The sequence below is a fragment of the Asterias rubens genome, chromosome 2, assembly GCF_902459465.1.
Source record: "Asterias rubens chromosome 2, eAstRub1.3, whole genome shotgun sequence".
In the NCBI taxonomy this organism is placed as follows: Eukaryota; Metazoa; Echinodermata; class Asteroidea; order Forcipulatida; family Asteriidae; genus Asterias; species Asterias rubens.
This window is the reverse complement of record NC_047063.1, coordinates 12,039,651-12,057,288: the sequence shown is the minus strand read 5'-3', so window position 1 is coordinate 12,057,288 and position 17,638 is coordinate 12,039,651. Positions and strand designations below refer to the sequence as shown.

The window sequence follows — 17,638 nt, the reverse complement described above, 5'->3', positions numbered from 1 at the left end:
AACAATTACATTTTTGCGTTTTTTTATACTTTTGGTCCAAAAAGTTGTGATGTTTATGAATGGGAATAAATTTTAAAAATGTGCTTGGCCGGTATTAAACACTCTGTTTAAAACCGGCCAAGCACGTATTTATTCACTTATTGCTGCATCATTCGGATGAGACGTAAAGCTGTCCTGTGCGTTGTGAAACTTAAAAGAACTGAGTGCACTTATCGTATAGAGAAGGGGTTCACTTTGGTGTTCCTGCAGCCGATTTCATGAAACTTCACGCAACTGCGGAAGTCCACTTGCGCAACGTATATGGAGCAACTTGCGCCATAAAAATATAAATGGTTTATTTATTTTAAAATGTCATCGCAGCATACCGCTGAATTGCGACATAATTCACAATCGTTAAAAATATTACAATATTATACTAAAACGCTGCGCAAGTGGACTTACACAGTTGCGTAAAGTTTCGTGAAATTGGCTGCTGGTTTTATCGGCAGTGTATTGTCCCAGAGCAGCTGGTGAAACCAGATGGTGCTTTAAAGGAGTAGGTCTCTCCCTGTGTGTGTGTGTGTGTGTGTTTCCCACAGTATTAAACATTTGTGCTATCTTTGCAAACATATCAAATCTTACATAGAGAAATATATACAAATATTGTTTTACCTTTTTAGAGTTCTGGCTCTTTACAGACAAATATTTGGTTTTCTGCTTCTATAGTCGTGTCAATAAATTCAAACATGATATAATTTGTAACGTTACTAATTGAGAGTTGCTAATTGTGATTACTTTAGTCAGATATTTTGTGAAATCTCTAAAACAATACCCTCGTTGTTAAAGTACCCTCTTTCTATTGGTAAGTTGTCAGGAATTGGAGTTAATCTTGACTTGGAATGTTTTCGCAAGTTCATTGCCTGACTAGTTTGCCAGGGTTGTGTTGCAGTTGTTGAGAGCTCAGTCTTTGTCTGACTGCAGCAGCAGCAGCAAGAATTGCAGCAGGTATTACTTGGCGCCGGCAGAAGCAATCGCTTCAGCTCCGCTCGGAACGGCTTATGAGAAATGCTGTAGATGAGACAGTTAAGAACGCTGTTCCAGAGGCCAATGTTGAGTGTAGTGTGATATACAATTTCATTGACATCGACTACGTTGATAAAGGAAATTACACTAATAACAACAAATGGTAGCCAGCTGATGTAGAATCCACTATAGAGCGATATAGAAATCTTTGCCAGCTTACTCTCTGTGCGTCGTCCACTACGTCTACGCCTTAATGATCCATGCTTATTGGAAAATTTTGCTTGCCCCATGATTTTCTTTATGATGGACGTGTAGCAGTAGAGGGATAGGAAAACATTGGGCACGATGATAACGGACAGCAGATAGAAGCAGGTGTGGACGACTGTCATAAAGTTGGTATCACACTGCGGTTCAGAGGCCTGTTCCACGATAAAAAGCAAGACAGTGTAGACTGGTAGATACAGCATCAGACTGAGACACCATATCGACACCACGGCGCACTTGGCTCTCCACGGGTTGATAAGAGTGTGATATTTGAATGGCTTGACGACGGCAATGTAGCGTTCCACACTGATCATGCTGAGAGTGAGCACGGACACGGTAAGGACCACAAGGAGTAGATGTATGATCAGAAGACACTGCCAATATCTAAACACAACAACTCTGTAGGCAAAGATGTTGTCGATATGGATGATAAACCACATGAACCCTACCGACATGTCGGCCATCGCGAGAGACTGAAGGAACAGTTTCATCTTGGTGAGGCAGTTCTTCATACGCGGCAAGACAATGAGCACGATTGCGTTGCTGGCGATGATTAAGACAGTTGTCAAGATCAGGATGACTCTTGAAAACGTTGGTAGAGTAGTAAAGCTGTCTGCCTCAGGCAAGTTTTGATTGGATGAGTCTGTATACATGTGGGTGTTATTGTCAGCTGTGTAGTCATTTGAATACTCCATCTTGTTACTTTGCAGACCCAAATGGTGTTAACGTGTGGGGTAGTCAGGTTGGCTCAGTGGTTTCCGTCCCTGCCTTTCACCTCTGTGGACCCCAGTGTCGAACCCAGACCAGAGCCTTGCATGTGGGTTTAAGGTTTTCAGTCCCTACCTGAGTGCGTGGTTTTTTTTCATGTACGTAGGTGATTTTCTTCCCTAGTTAAATTTAAATTTCTTCATTGTCTTCTTTACAAAAGGTTTATGTGATAGTTCCATAATATGATGCTTTGTCAAAATATTCATATTATTAAAACCAATGTGAGTTGGTTGTGTACATGTACAGTGTGTTCACATCGTCAATATCGCTCCAGGCTTCGACATCCTCTACACTGTAGAATCTTCCAAACTGGAATCTGTATTGAGTTACACATGCATGTGGCTTCATTAGCTTGTAGGTAATCTCATCTAATTGTGTTTGAAGGCCAGCACCTGTAGATTGGAGCAACAGAATTAAATACAATGTTATAAATCAATATATTCTCTTCACTGTGTCTTTCCCGGCCTATCCATGAAAACAAAAATTGAACTTGAAAATATGGGTTTCGTACACATTATTTAAAAGATCATTTCTGTGTAAGTTTTGTATTTTTTCTTTTTCAATTTCAAAGTTTCAAAGGCATAGGCTAGTTTGTATAGATGTAATACACTGTATAACATGTCCTTTCTCAGGTTTTTTTACACTATCACCTCATTTTGATGACCAAAAAGCTTCCTTTGATCTTGCTTTTCTCCAAATGTAATTTTCGCCTTTGAAGTGCCATCCCGCCTACGGATTACAGTGCTAGGCACTTTTGAGTGTCAATTGGTATCGTTATCAATTCAGTTCAATTCAATTCAATGAACATTTATTTTCATGTCGACAATAACAATTTAAGCACTAGAAAACAGATATCGGTGAATATAATAATGAAAGGCGGATACAATGTATAGAATTTGAAGATAATAACTACAAAAATTAGCGTAATAGTCAACATGCAGGGAAAAAGTTTAAGAGTCAGTTCAGGTAAATAATTGACATAGTTGCTCACGGTCAAAAAATGAATTTTTTTTATACTTTGTGGGTGGAAGGGCCTTTGGGTGCAAGTAAACAAAATTGCATTTTCAATTCTATATATAGCCCGTTGCCATGGTTACGGCTCATTTTGTTTTTTGGCCATTTTAGGCCGATTTAGGGGTCTGAAAAACTGGTTTTTAGCTCATATTTACAACTCCACCCCACCAAAATGCAAAATTATTTCAAAAAACCTTTTATATCACTACAAAGTATCATCCTTGGCCTTCCTTGAGAAAAAAAATTATTGCTTTAAATATCACCCTTGTGCTATTTTTGCATCATGCATTACAGTATGTTTTTAGAACTTGCAAAATTGACATTTTTACCCTATTTTTGGACCCCAAAATGTCAACTTGCCAGGGGTCTCAGAAAATTTTCCTTTCGGCTGTGATTAGGGCCAACATTGGTCTTTCCATATCTGGTGTCAAAAACTTGGGCAATTGTATCCTGTGGTGACAGTACTGCCTCAAAACTAGACTTTTTTCAAAAAAACGTGAAAAATGCCTTTTTAAGGGTCTTTTCACATAATATCGACATACGTGTCCATGGTAAAAAAAAAAAGGAATATTTTTCTTATACTTTGTGGATGGTAGGGACTTGGGGTCCAAATAAACAGCATTTACATTTCAAATCATAATATAACACGTTGCCATGGTAACAGTTCATTTTCGTTTAGACCACTTTAGGCCGATTTTGGGGTCTGAAAAACTTTTTTTTAGTTAATATTTACAACTCCACCCCACCAAAAAACAAAAATATTTCATAAAACCCTTTACATCACTACAAAGTATCATCCTTGGCTTTACTTGAGACAAAAAAATATTGCTATAAATTTTTCCCTTTTTTAGAATATTTTTTACCATATTTTTTGCCCTCAAAATTTCATTTTTTCAGGGGTCTCAGATAATTTTCCTTTCGGTTTTGACCTTTCTGGTAAGAAAAACTCGGGCAATTGTATCCTGATGTAACAGAACTGTCTCAAAAATAAACCCTTTTCCCCGAAAACATAGAGAAATGCATTTTGAAATATTTGCTTCATTTTGAATGTATAACATGAAGAAGTTAGAAATAATTCCATCAATCTGGCAGCTTTTCATAAGCACTCTGTAGGCTTAGTGCATTACCAAACATTGATCAGGACTTGTTGATGACCTAAATCTTAGAATTTGCCCCGCCCCGACTCGGCCCAATCATATTTCTTGACATTGCATAAAAAAAAATGGTTTTGTGAACAGCGCCTATTTTTTGAAAGTCACATTTTTAATTCCCCTTGCACATAAAGAAAGTTTGTATTGTCTTAATTGTTCATTGGTTCTCAGAATATTTCTTTTTTGGTTGTGATTGGGCTATCATTATAGTTTGCATGTCTGCTGGGGAGAAACACTTTCGTTTATTGTATCCTGTTGTGACACTTCTGCCTCAAACATGGTAATTTTTCCAAAAACAATAAAAGTGCATTTTGAAGTTATCCCTTAGTTTGAATTGATAAAAAACAAAAACGAGCATGCTTGTTAAAAAAATATGGCACTGTTTCCATGCTCTTTAAGTAACATATAAAAAGTTTATAACCATGCTTTGCCACTGAGAGTTCTTGTTTTGTCATGACTACTTTACCTAGTTGTAGAGGTATGATTCACATTGCAAGAAGAGAAGTAGTGCAATGAGCATTCTTTACTATTCTTGTCTATACATGGCCTTATAACAGTCTTCTTGGTCCCCTGCCCGCTACCAAACTAAACATTTTCATCCCCATCAGAACAAAGAGGCTCTAAAAGTGAGCAAGTACTGTGTCCAAAGTATCTAAATGGCCATTCACCTGCTTTGGCCTTCTGTAAGCAGTTCCCCCATCCATGGTGGGGTTCCTTTCAATTGTACTGTTGCAAACAATAAAAGAGTTGGTTTATTTAACGTGATAAACAATTCAGCAGGTAATGTTTGACAATGTTTTTTGTTGATCGTTCTCAGAGACATATATAGTAATTATGAACTAGTAAGATAGTGAATGGAAAAAATAATCAAACTAGCCTGAATAAACTTTTGTCACTGCAAATGCATCTTACTTATTTATGTTGAGCAGGTGCAAGTATTTACAACTTCTTTCAATGTTGTTCCATTAAAGGAACACGTTGCCTTGGATCGGTCGAGTTGGTCTTTGAAAAGCGTTTGTAAACGTTTATTACAAAATGCATATGATTAGAAAGATATTTTAAAAGTAGAATATAATGATCCACACAAGTATCACTCAAAAACATCCTTCTAACCATGCATTTTATAACAAGCGGTTACAAACGCATTTCAAATACCAACTTGACCGATCCCAGGCAACGTGTTCCTTTTAAATGATCTCTTACGCTCATCTTGCAAATCGTTAGTATCATTGTTTTTAATAACATCTTGGCAAACTTTTCCAACACTTTTAAGCAGGCTTTTTAATTTCCCACATTTGTGTTGGACATGATTGGATGCTCAAAACCATCTGCCTCAAGCACAGAAACTACATTGTTTATGATCTCTATCTCTATGAAAAGTTTTACATTTGGTAGCAGGCAGGGACCAAGGAGAGTAGGCCCTGTATTAAAGACAACTTGTAAAGAATGCTCACCGCACTCTACTTGCAATGGGAATCATACCTGAACAATAGGTAAAGTAGCCAAATCAAGAACTCTCAGTGGCAAAGCATTGGTTATGGTTTGGTTGGATACCATTATGTTTAAATAAAAACTTTGTATTCATTACTCAAAGGGCATGGAAACAGTGCTAGATTTTTAACAAGCATGCATTGTTTTTGGAAAAACTACTATACTTAAGGCATGATCAGTCACAACAAGATACAATAAACACAGTGTTTCTACCCAGAAGACATGAAAATACCAATAACAACCGAAAGGGAACACTTTCAAAAAAAGAGGCGCTATTCACAAAACATTGTTTTATGCAATGTCAAGAAATATGATTGGGGCTGCAAATTCTAAAATTAAGGTCATCAACAGTTCCTGATCAATGTTGGGTAATCCACTAAGCCTATTGAGTGCTTAGGAAAAGCTGCAAGATTGATAGAATTATTACTTTTTAATGTTATAAATTCAATATGAAGAAAAAACAATTCAAAATGCATTGTTCTGTTTGGGGAAAGAAGTCTATTTTGGAGACAGTACTGTTAACATCAGGATATACTTGCCCAAGTTTTTCTTACCAGAAATAAAAAGAAAAATTTTTGCCCTGATCAAACCCGAAAGGAAAATATTCTGAGACCCCTGAAAAAATGAAATTTTGAGGGCAAAAAATATGGTAAAAATGTTGATTTTGCAAGTTCAAAAAAACATATTCTAATGCACGTTCTAAAAATAGCACAAGGATAAAATTTATAGCAATATTTTTTTGTCTCAAGTAAAGCCAAGGATGATACTTTGTAGTGATGTAAAAGGTTTTATGAAATATGTTTGTTTTTTGGTGGGGTGGAGTTGTATATATTAACTTAAAAAAAAAGTTTTTCAGACCCCAAAATCGGCCTAAAGTGGCCTAAACACAAATGAACTGTTACCATGGCAATGTGTTATATTATGATTTGAAATGTAAATGCTGTTTATTTGGACCCCAAGTCCCTACCATCCACAAAGTATAAGAAAAATATTCCTTTTTTTTTTTACCATGGACACGTATGTCGATATTATGTGAAAAGACCCTTAAAAAGGCATTTTTCACGTTTTTTTGAAAAAAGTCTAGTTTTGAGGCAGTACTGTCACCACAGGATACAATTGCCCAAGTTTTTGACACCAGATATGGAAAGACCAATGTTGGCCCTAATCACAGCCGAAAGGAAAATTTTCTGAGACCCCTGGCAAGTTGACATTTTGGGGTCCAAAAATAGGGTAAAAATGTCGATTTTGCAAGTTCCAAAAACATACTGTAATGCATGATGCAAAAATAGCACAAGGGTGAAATTTAAAGCAATAATTTTTTTTCTCAAGGAAGGCCAAGGATGATACTTTGTAGTGATATAAAAGGTTTTTTGAAATAATTTTGCATTTTGGTGGGGTGGAGTTGTAAATATGAGCTAAAAACCAGTTTTTCAGACCCCTAAATCGGCCTAAAATGGCCAAAAAACAAAATGAGCCGTAACCATGGCAACGGGCTATATATAGAATTGAAAATGCAATTTTGTTTACTTGCACCCCAAGGCCCTTCCACCCACAAAGTATAAAAAAAATTCATTTTTTGACCGTGAGCAACTATGTCAATTATTTACCTGAACTGACTCTTAAGCATAATGCTTTTGTATATTTCCCTGAGACAGATAAGGACTTGGACGACAAAGACAAAAAAACAAAAGCAACCAAAAACAGAACAAAGAAACAAAAAACAAACAATGACACAGACCAGACTAATCAATAAAAATAATTATCGACACCACAGTCTTTGTACAATTAGTGTATATATACTACATTTACAAATACATATTCAAGAGGTGCTATTTCAATTTCTTTGAGAATGAATTACACGTAAGTGAACGAGACTTTTTAATATCAGAGTTAAGGTTGTTCCAGAATAGGGTGCCACGAGATAACAATGTTGTTTTTTGAAAGTGTGGTTCGGTTGAATCTTGTATACAAATCGCCTTTTGAAACTGCACGAGTTGAATAAGTGTGGATTGATGAACACAGTGTAAAAAGATCATTAAATTCGTTAGGCAAATCAGTGAGACACATAGTACTAGTTTTGATAAAAGTAATAATAATTGTTGTTTGAACAAAGACAATTTGACTAGAGCAAAACTTTAAAATATGCGACGTCCAGTTCAACGTGCCGGAACTCTATTAACTGAACTATCTACATGTATCCCTATGTTGGCAGTCTTCCTATTTTGTCAACTGGTCAATCACAGATCCCTTGATGCATTTTACAAATGCGCCATATTTTTGGCCGTGTGAGGGCGCCCTCAAGAGTATTTTTATCACTTCCGGGGGTATATGCGACTTGTCGTGCACAGTTTCAATAGGCGTTCTGTCACTTTGGTTGCACCGTAGTTTTAAGTTGCTTTAGAGGTGGGTTGTATCGGCTCCTTCAAATGTCTTATTGTCCGTGATGGATTAGATGTCTGTGTTGTTAATGTGTTCCGGTCTTTCATATCTGTTTAGGGTACGAATGAATATACCCTCAGAAGTGATTGAGAGCGCCCTCACGCGGTCAAAAATATGACCCATTAACAAGGGCCACATTTACAAAGATACTACAGACAAAAATAACATGTCAGTTGTATATTAATTTTGGTTTTTACCCATACACCGATGTGTGTTAGCACTGTATACTCAGTACTTTCCCGAGTCCTGTGAAAAAATATCACAGGCATGTTACTCGGGTGGGATTCGAACCCACGACCCTTGCAATTCTAGAGCAGTGTCTTACCAACTAGACTACCGAGGTCAGTTGTATACAAAGATTAAAAATGTTAGTACACTAAAACTTACTTAATGATAAAAAAATGGCGCCAAGAGTAAAAACCACAAAGAAAACACAGCATGACTTTTTTCAAAACCTGACCCAGCTCAATGACGAGCTGAGAAACATAAAGTCAATACACAAGATAACTTAGTAAAAAAAAAAAAATAAAAAATAAAAAAAAAAAACACCAAAAAAGTATTGAGCTAGAACACAAACTGGGACAGAGCTATACAACCCGTAACTTTGGCATATCCAGGGATCAAACCTGAGTTTATGATACAACCTGTGAAGTGGAAGGATAGGGGTCTCCTTAAGGAGAGGCCACATTTCAATCATAATAATGATATATTTTATATATGTTTTTGTTTATTTTTTGTGCTGGTAGACTGTTTAACGACACCATGGGCCATGGTCATTTAGCCTACTCATGTAGCTTATCAATTCTTGATTATCAAGGTTTTTATTGCTGATTAGTTTGCGTACGTAAATGCAGTAGTGACGATAAGTTATCACACAAGCGCAAATTGAAGACGGAAAAATATAGCGCCTCTGCGGCTCGTATCCAATGACTTTGAAGGCAGAGTTTGATATGGGCCACAGAGAAACTATATTGTCCACCTTGTACGAGCAGGAGTGTTAATAAACTTATCTTCAATACAATAATATCTTTAAACAAATTCGGAACATTGCTTTAAATAGCTCATTGTAAAACAGGATTTGATATAAAAGTGTGCAATATACACTTTCCACAAAATTTATTCCTGTCTTCAAATTGTATTTTTAATATGCACACATTTTGGACTGTTGGGTTCTGCCCTACACAAGCTAGCGTGTTGGTTGAATTACTCTAGAGGAAGAAAGAAAAGGAGCGGAAAGTAAAAAACTTGGATCAAAGTTATAAAAATTATTAAAGGGAAGGTACACGTTTGGTAATTACTCAAAACAACTTATATATAAAATAACAAACCTGTGAAAATTTAGGCTTAATCGGTCATCGGAGTCGGGAGAAAATAACGGGAAAATCCACCCTTGTTTCCACACGTTTCACCATGTCATGACATGTGTTTACTATAAATCCGTAATTCTCGATGTTGAGAGTTGATAATTGTTTTAATGTTTCCTCAAAAAGTAAAGCATTTCATGGAATAATATTTCAAGAGAAGTCCTTTTACCATTACCTTCTGTAAACCCTGTAAGTTATTTGTAAATCTGTGAACTTTTATTTTTTTTCTGTTCCGAAAGTGTATAATGGCTTTAAGTAGTAAGAGATCGGTAAATGTCGAGCAACCGAACAACGGTTAGGAAAAAGGTATGCTAACCACAATACACAATTAATGTTATGTTATAGGCCTACTATGGAGTTTAAAAGGTGATGTATACGTTTGGTAATCACTCTCAAAATGAATGGCTATTTAAAACTTTGGTTAGAAGCATCAACTTATACAGGGGCTTTCGATAGTATACATGTAAAGCGTTTTGAGAACGTTTCACCTCGAAGGCATGTGATTAAAGGAACACGTTGCCTTGGATCGGACGAGTTGGACTTCAAAAAGCATTTGAAACCGTTTGTTGTATGAAATGCATATGTTGGAAAGATGTTTTAAAAGTAGAATATAATGATCTACATAAGTATCACTAAAAAATGCGTGGTTTATATTTTACGTCGCGAACTAACACGGTCGACGAGGTAAAAAGAAAACCACGCAATTTAGAGGCATGTTTGTGTGGATCATTGTATTCTACTTTTACAACATCTTTCTAACCACAACGATTTTATAACAAACGGTTACAGAATGCTTTTCAAGGATCAACTCGACCGATCAAAGGCAACGTGTTCCTTTAAATGTAAAAAGATATCAGTTTTATGCCCAAAATCTGAATCTTAGAAGCGTTGCTGTCAGTAGCGTTTCTCAGATTGTGTATTATTCCTATTGGGGATTACTCGTCCTGCGTGAATAAAATATTCACTCCAGATTTTCCGGCGATATCTCCAAAAAGTGGCCACCTTTTGACATTAAATTTTCACAGGTTAGTTTTATTGTATATATCTTCACTTTTGTTTAAAGACAGTGGACACTATTGGTTATTGTCAAAGACCGGTCTTCTCACTTGGTGTATCTCAACATATTCATAAAATAACAAACCTGTGAAAATTTGAGCTCAATCGGTCGTCGAAGTTGAGAGATAATAATGAAAGAAAAAAACACCCTTGTCACACTAAGTTGTGTGCTTTTAGATGGTTGATTTTGAGACCTCAAATTCTAAACTTGAGGTCTCAAAACCAAATTTGTGGAAAAATACTTCTTTCTCGGAAACTATGTTACTTTAGAGGGAGCCGTTTCTCACAAATTTTATACCATCAACCTCTCCCCATTAGTCGTCACCTAGTAAGGTTTTATGCTAATAATTATTTTGAGTAAATACCAACAGTGTGCACTGCCTTTGAAACAATATAATGGTTCCAAAAGCCTACGGTACACTTTGCCTTTAAAGGCAGAGGAGTCACTATCGGTAATTACTCAAAATAATTATTATCATAAAACCTTTCTTGATTACGAGTAATGGGGAGAGGTTGATAGTATAAAGCGTTGTGAGAAACGTAGTTTTCGAGAAAGAAGTAACTTTCCACGAATTTGATTTCGAGACCTCACATTTAGAATTTGAGGTCTGAAAGCACACTTATAAGTGTGTTTTTGCTTTCATTATTATCTCGCAACTTCGACAACCAATTGAGCTCAAATTTGTACAGGTTATTTTATGCATATGTTGAGATATACCAAGTGAGAAGACTGGTCTTTCACAATTACTAATAGTGTCCAGTGTATTTAAAAAACCTGAGGATAAATTAAAAGAGAAGAAGAAAATATTCTTCTAAAACTGACCTGGTCATAAAGTAGTTTATCTGTAATCATTCCAGCCTGGTTGTAGAAAATTTCTCTCCTGTAGACATGGTAGAACACGGAATATCTCAGAAAATATTCTGAGCTTTGGCCTGTCAGTATAAGGACAGACTACGGTGTGCTTAATACTCACTGGAACATTGGCAATTAGAAAATGTTCTCAGTTGCTGGTAGTATGTATAATTCAATGGCTCTCCATTTTGTCAATTTCCAACTTCCAACAACTCCCAGATCATGAGATCATCAGAATACAGCAGACCTAACAAAGTTGCAGTCAGTTTTTAGCTTTGAAGCCAATTTAATGATGCCAAGAAATACATCCAGTGTTTCATGAAGTTACATGTATACAGCAGCTTTAGTCGTGCCTTCAGCGTCATTGAACACAACAAATATTTTTTTAAAAGGCAACAACTCCAAGATTGTGAGACATTATTCAGAATACAGTAGACCTAACAAAGTTGCAGTGACTTTTTATTAGCTTTGAAGCCAATTTAATGATGCAAAGAAATAAATCCAGTGCTTTCATGAAGGTGTCGTCGAACACAACAGCTTTTAGCCGAACACAACAGCTTTTAGCCGAACACAACAGCTTTTAGCCGAACACAACAGCTTTTAGCCGAACTGTGGCTGTCAGTGGTGATAACTGAGAGAGAAAGTGTGATGCCAGCGTGGGAGACAACAACTGTATGTAAATATGACCCACTGCAGTTTGCGCTTCATTGAGCGTGACGGATATAAAAAAAGAGACGCCTCTTGAGTTGATCATTAACTTTTCACTTCTTAGTTTTGCAGAATTAAAAGCGTGAGTCAGGGACAATAAAACTAGACGTTTAAATGTTTTGGGGAATTTTGAAAAAGTACCCAAACCCTTTAAAGGCAGTGGACACTATTGGTAATTACTCAAAATAATTATTAGCATAAAACCTTTCATGGTGACGAGTAATGGGGAGAGGTTGATGGTATAAAACATTGTGAGAAACGGCTCCCTCTGGAGTGCCATAGTATTCGAATAAAGAAGTAATTTTCCACGAATTTGATTTTGAGACCTCAGATTTAGAACTTGAGGTCTCGAAATCAAGCATCTAAATGCACACAACTTCGTGTGACAAGAGTTATATTTCTTTCATTATTATCTCGCAACTTCGATGACCGATTGAGCTCAAATTTTCACAGGTTTGTTATTTTATGCATATGTTGAGATACACCAGCTGTGAAGGCTAGTCTTTGACAACTACCAATAGTGTCCACTGCCTTTAAGTGGACACTTTGTGTACCTTTGGCAATACATTATGCATATTGGTATACCAGCCACAAGTATTCAGGTCTCAGCCTAGTAAAGTCCATTAATTGTATTATTTAAAAAAAGAGCAGATTCTAATGTAGTTAAGATTTTCTTGCCATTTCCACGTACGTGTGTATTACGTGTATGTGCAGATTATGCATGTTTTGTTATTATTATTATTATTATTATTATTATTATTATTATTATTATTATTATTATTATTATTATTATTATTATTATTATTATTATTATTATTATTATTATTATTATTATTATTATTATTATTATTATTATTATTATTATTATTATTATTATTATTATTATTATTATTATTATTATTATTATTATTATTATTATTATTATTATTATTATTATTATTATTATTATTATTATTATTATTATTATTATTATTATTATTATTATTATTATTATTATTATTATTATTATTATTATTATTATACAGTGTAAACCTACCCACTTTAGACCAAGTTAATAATGTTTGCCCATGCGCCAAACCTAGGCCAGACTTTATTCAGATATTGAGTCGACTCAGTCACTCTGTATAGTTATAAATATTTCAACAACTAAGCTGACCCTTTTACAATGTATAGTACAGGACATAAACATTGTAATTTACTAGAGCAAATACATGCCTCAGGCGCTCATAGGTTTTTTTTAAAAATCTTTCTCCCTCCTCGATGATATTTCTTTTCATCATGAAATATTCAAAAAAATTGATGGAGTGGAACCAGATTAATTGGGAAGAATAAAAAGGACAAAGTGAATGGGTTCAAATGCGTTGTGTTGTTGCTGTGACAACTGTGCCACAGTTTTGCAAGGCATGGATGTGTATATGGGCAAATGTAGGACGTAGGTGCCTGTAGTTTGTTACGTGTGTACAGCAGTGATCTTAGTACAAAGCCCCAAAAATGTGCTTAGCACAGAAAACGGTGCTTGGCAAAAACTGGGTACATTGCCTTGTTGGGCCCAGTGCCCAATTTCATAAAGTTGTTTAGCAGAAAATTCTACTTTGCCAAAACTCTTTGCTAAGCAAATAATGAGTGGGGCACATGTTGCAACAATGTAAACTTTGTTGAATTGTGGCCGTGGTAACAAATATCTGTTAAAGGGAAGATACATGTTTGGTAATTGTCAAAGACCAGTCTTCTCACCTGGTGTATCCCTTCATATGCATAAAATAACAAACCTGTGAAAATTTGAGCTCAATCGGTCATCGAAGTTGCGAGAAAACGATGAAAGAAAAAACACCCTTGTGGGACGAATTTGTGTGCTTTCACATAGGAATATAAGACTTCTAGCTAGAAGTCTTTTATTATTTTGGTGAGAAATTACTTCTTTCTCAAAGAGGGAGTCATATCCCACAATATTTTATACTATCAACAGCTCTCCAATGCTCATTACCAAGTCAGTTTTGTTTGTAATAATTACCAAGCGTGTACCTTCCCTTTAAGCATGATTATTTGTGCTTGGCAAGATTTTATGCTTACAGGTTTATGAAATTGGGTAATGCAATTCACTAAAGCAATTACATGCCTCAGGCCTCTCTATATTTTTGTCCTCCCCAGATTGTGTTTCTTCCCTAAAGGAATCGCTTCTTAATCAGATCAATAATTTAATAATTAGGGTTCTTCAGAGATTGACAAAATTAAATGTCCAAATTATAAGTGTATGGTCATGAGAGTTAAGTGTTATGAACATATTACACCGGTTCTATGTGTATGTTCTCTACACTGGCTACCTTTTCTCAAGCAGATTCAGTTCAAAATTCTTCTCCATGTTTACAAAGCCATACATGGCCTCGCACCCCCATACATCAATAGTCTCATCTCCCAAAAGTCGCCTTCTTTATCCATGAGCCTTCTATCAACATCCAAAATCCATCTTCAACTTTCCAATGCCCCATGCACGTATACCCGCTATGGAGATAGAGCATTCTCAGTAGCTGCACCAACTTGCTGGAACAAGCTCCCTCTTCACATCCGTGACTCATCCTCAATCAGCTCATTCAAGAGCCGGGTTAAAACACACCTTTTCAGACAATGCTAAAGCGCTTTGAAACACCTGTGGAAAGCGCTATACAAATGTTATTGTATTATTATTATGGTAAATTTCCTTTTTTTGTCATCAGTGAAGTGGAAATAAATGAACAGAGAAAGAGAGAGTCAGAAAAAAAAAAAAAACAATTAGTAGGGAGACAGGGGGGGGGGGTGTAGAGGGAAGGGGCTGGTTTGACCCAATGAAGGTGAAACTACAAAGGACAATATCAATAAGGGTGGGAAGAGGGAGAACAAAACAATTAATTAGTGAATAAGGCAGGTTAAAAAGGGGGATATCTGCTGGGAAAAAGAGAAGGCAAGTATACAAAGGGTTATTGGTCATTTTCCTTCCTGGATGTTCGGACCGTGGGGTTTGAATGGGCTGAAGGCACCTTGTCCACAGTTTCCTCCACTCAACTGAACCATCTCTCGGTGGTTACCGCCTCAAAGCCCTGTAAAGCCATGTCAGAAATAGAGTGATGAGGAAGATTGAAGCGATGTCCTACAGGTGTATCCAGCTTTTGGGTCTTGACTGTGGATTTGTGGCCGTAGAAACACCTCTTGAGTGTAGTTCTTGTTTCACCTATATACTGAACACCACAAACTCTGCAAGATATGAGATAAATGAGATTAGTGGTGGTGCAGGTGACATGACCCCTTGTCATATGGGTCATACAATTGCTTAGGGCTGCTTAAGCGCAAAATCAGCTTAGCAACATGGTTACCAGCCGAAATACCATGTCACATGTACAATTTGTGACTGGTATCCTGCTGATTTTTGCTGAGCAGAAACTTTTTAAGCAGTATTTCCTGCTTTAAGCAACTCAATGAAGTTGGGGCCCTGTACGGCTGGTGAACGAGTCCGATTCCCTGATGTGTTGTCTGCAGACGATGCATACGGAGATGTTGGTTCACCTGAAAGTAATCTCATCACAAACTCCAGCTCCACAAGATTTTTTGTAATTTCCCCGAAGAACTGATGGGAGAAGTGACTGTAGTGTTAATAATTTATGGTGGAAATTAAATGTTATGCCAAGAGTCGTGACAGTTTAATCATTGAATGTATCCATTAAATCATTCGTAGCCTTTAAGTAATTAGTCAAATGAGACACACTTGATTAGCTTTGGGGAAAGAACATTTTTTAAATTTTCAAATGGTAGAGAGTGGGCGTTAATCCGGATCTCACAGGTTCAAATCCCACTCTTGTCAACTTTTCTTTGTTCAACACCAAATAAATAAGGGAATCAATGTGTGGTGAAGAGGTTTTCAACTAGTGGTTTCATCCCAATGAGGCCTGGTTCTTGATAATTTTGATTTCTTTCAACACAACACCCCTCCAGCTATGAAACTGTAAAGCCCTCTACCGCCCTCGGGTAAACAACTCCTTATAAGGAAATGTTGTGGGCGCCGCGCGTATTGCGAGGTGTGGCACAACTGTTTAAGCCGTTGCTCTCGACCAATAGGAATGAAGAAACTGTCTTATTAGAAGAGGTGCAAGCTCGCGTGTCACGCCCATGTTTCAACACTTTTTACTGGTCATAAACAAAGGTTTATACACACCCACGTGACACGCTCTCCACCAATAGGAATAGCGAAACTGTCTGAGTAATTTATGAATGGAGATTTACCAAGTTTCGCTTGTGGTTTATTACTTGATTTCATAACATTAAGTTACAATTTATTTTAATATCTGAAATATGGCCTTTAATTATATATGTTTCCTTGTCTTGACAGGTAATTTCACAGCTCATAATTCAAATCCCGCTCTGATAAATTTTGTCTTTGTTCAACCCAAAAAGAATGAAAATTTACCCAGTTCTGTTTGTGGTTTATTACTTGATATCACAGCAGTAAGTTACAATTTAAATTAATATCTGAAATATGGTTTATGTTTCCTTGTCTAGGTAGGAAGACACGAAGCAATTGGGGCAAGGATCGCCCGAATTACTGTCGCTTTGTCATGCAAAAGGAGAACATCGAAGTCAACGATGCATTGACTCTTATCAGCAAATATTTACAGTAAGTTCCTGATTTGAAACTTTGAGAATTTTGTCAAAGAAAAAAGCAATAGAAAAAAAGCAATAGATACATCTAATGTCATGTTCCCATTTGGACTTTTTTCCCTGCGTTCACGCAGGACTTAAAGGCAGTGGACACTATTGGTAATTACTCAAAATAATTATTAGCATAAAACCTTACTTGGTGACGAGTAATGGGGACAGATTGATGGTACAAAACATTGTGAGAAACGGCTCCCTTTGAAGTGACATAGATTTTGAGAAAGAAATAATTTTCCACGAATTTGATTTTGAGACCTCAGATTTAGAACTTGAGGTCTCGAAATCAACCATCTAAACACACACAACTTCGTGTGACAAGGGTTTTTTCTTCTTTCATTATTATCTCGCAACTTCGACGACCAATTGAGCTCAAATTTTCACAGGTTTGTTATTTTATGCATATATGTTGAGATTGACCAAGTGAGAACACTGGTCTTTGACAATTACCAATAGTGTCCAGTGTCTTTAAAGTTGGTGACTTATATTTGGTTTATATTTGATTTTATTTATATTTTTATTTAGCCCTGTCATGTCTGTTAAGTTATCGTGGCTGCGCAAAAGTTTCGCGACGTCTTTCAGTGTGTTAGTTTTACATCACGGTCGCAGTAAGTTGACTGGGAGGTCAGTTTACCATGCGTCCCCATGGGATTTAATTTTGTCATTCTACAGAAACGTTGCGGTACTGTAACAAAAAAAGTCAAACTGAAACACGGCATTAAACGGCTTTATAATAAACCAATTCTCTACAACACCTTCCGGATGTCCAAGTGGTATTTGTTAAGCTGAACAAATTCAAATCTCTGACAAATTTAAATGCTGGTCAGTTTTTTGGTTTGTGTTTGCATTTG

General features: G+C 36.4%; 1 protein-coding gene across 1 annotated transcript in view; it reads left to right on the top strand.

The window, feature by feature from the left end:
• Positions 1–17,638, top strand: part of LOC117306308 (pseudouridylate synthase 7 homolog) — a 97,093-nt gene that overhangs the window by 11,728 nt on the left and 67,727 nt on the right. Inside the window, exon 6 of the mRNA XM_033790906.1 lies at positions 16,635–16,749. Within this exon, the coding sequence (XP_033646797.1) occupies positions 16,635–16,749 (115 nt within the window). The remainder of the gene's footprint in view (positions 1–16,634; positions 16,750–17,638) is intronic.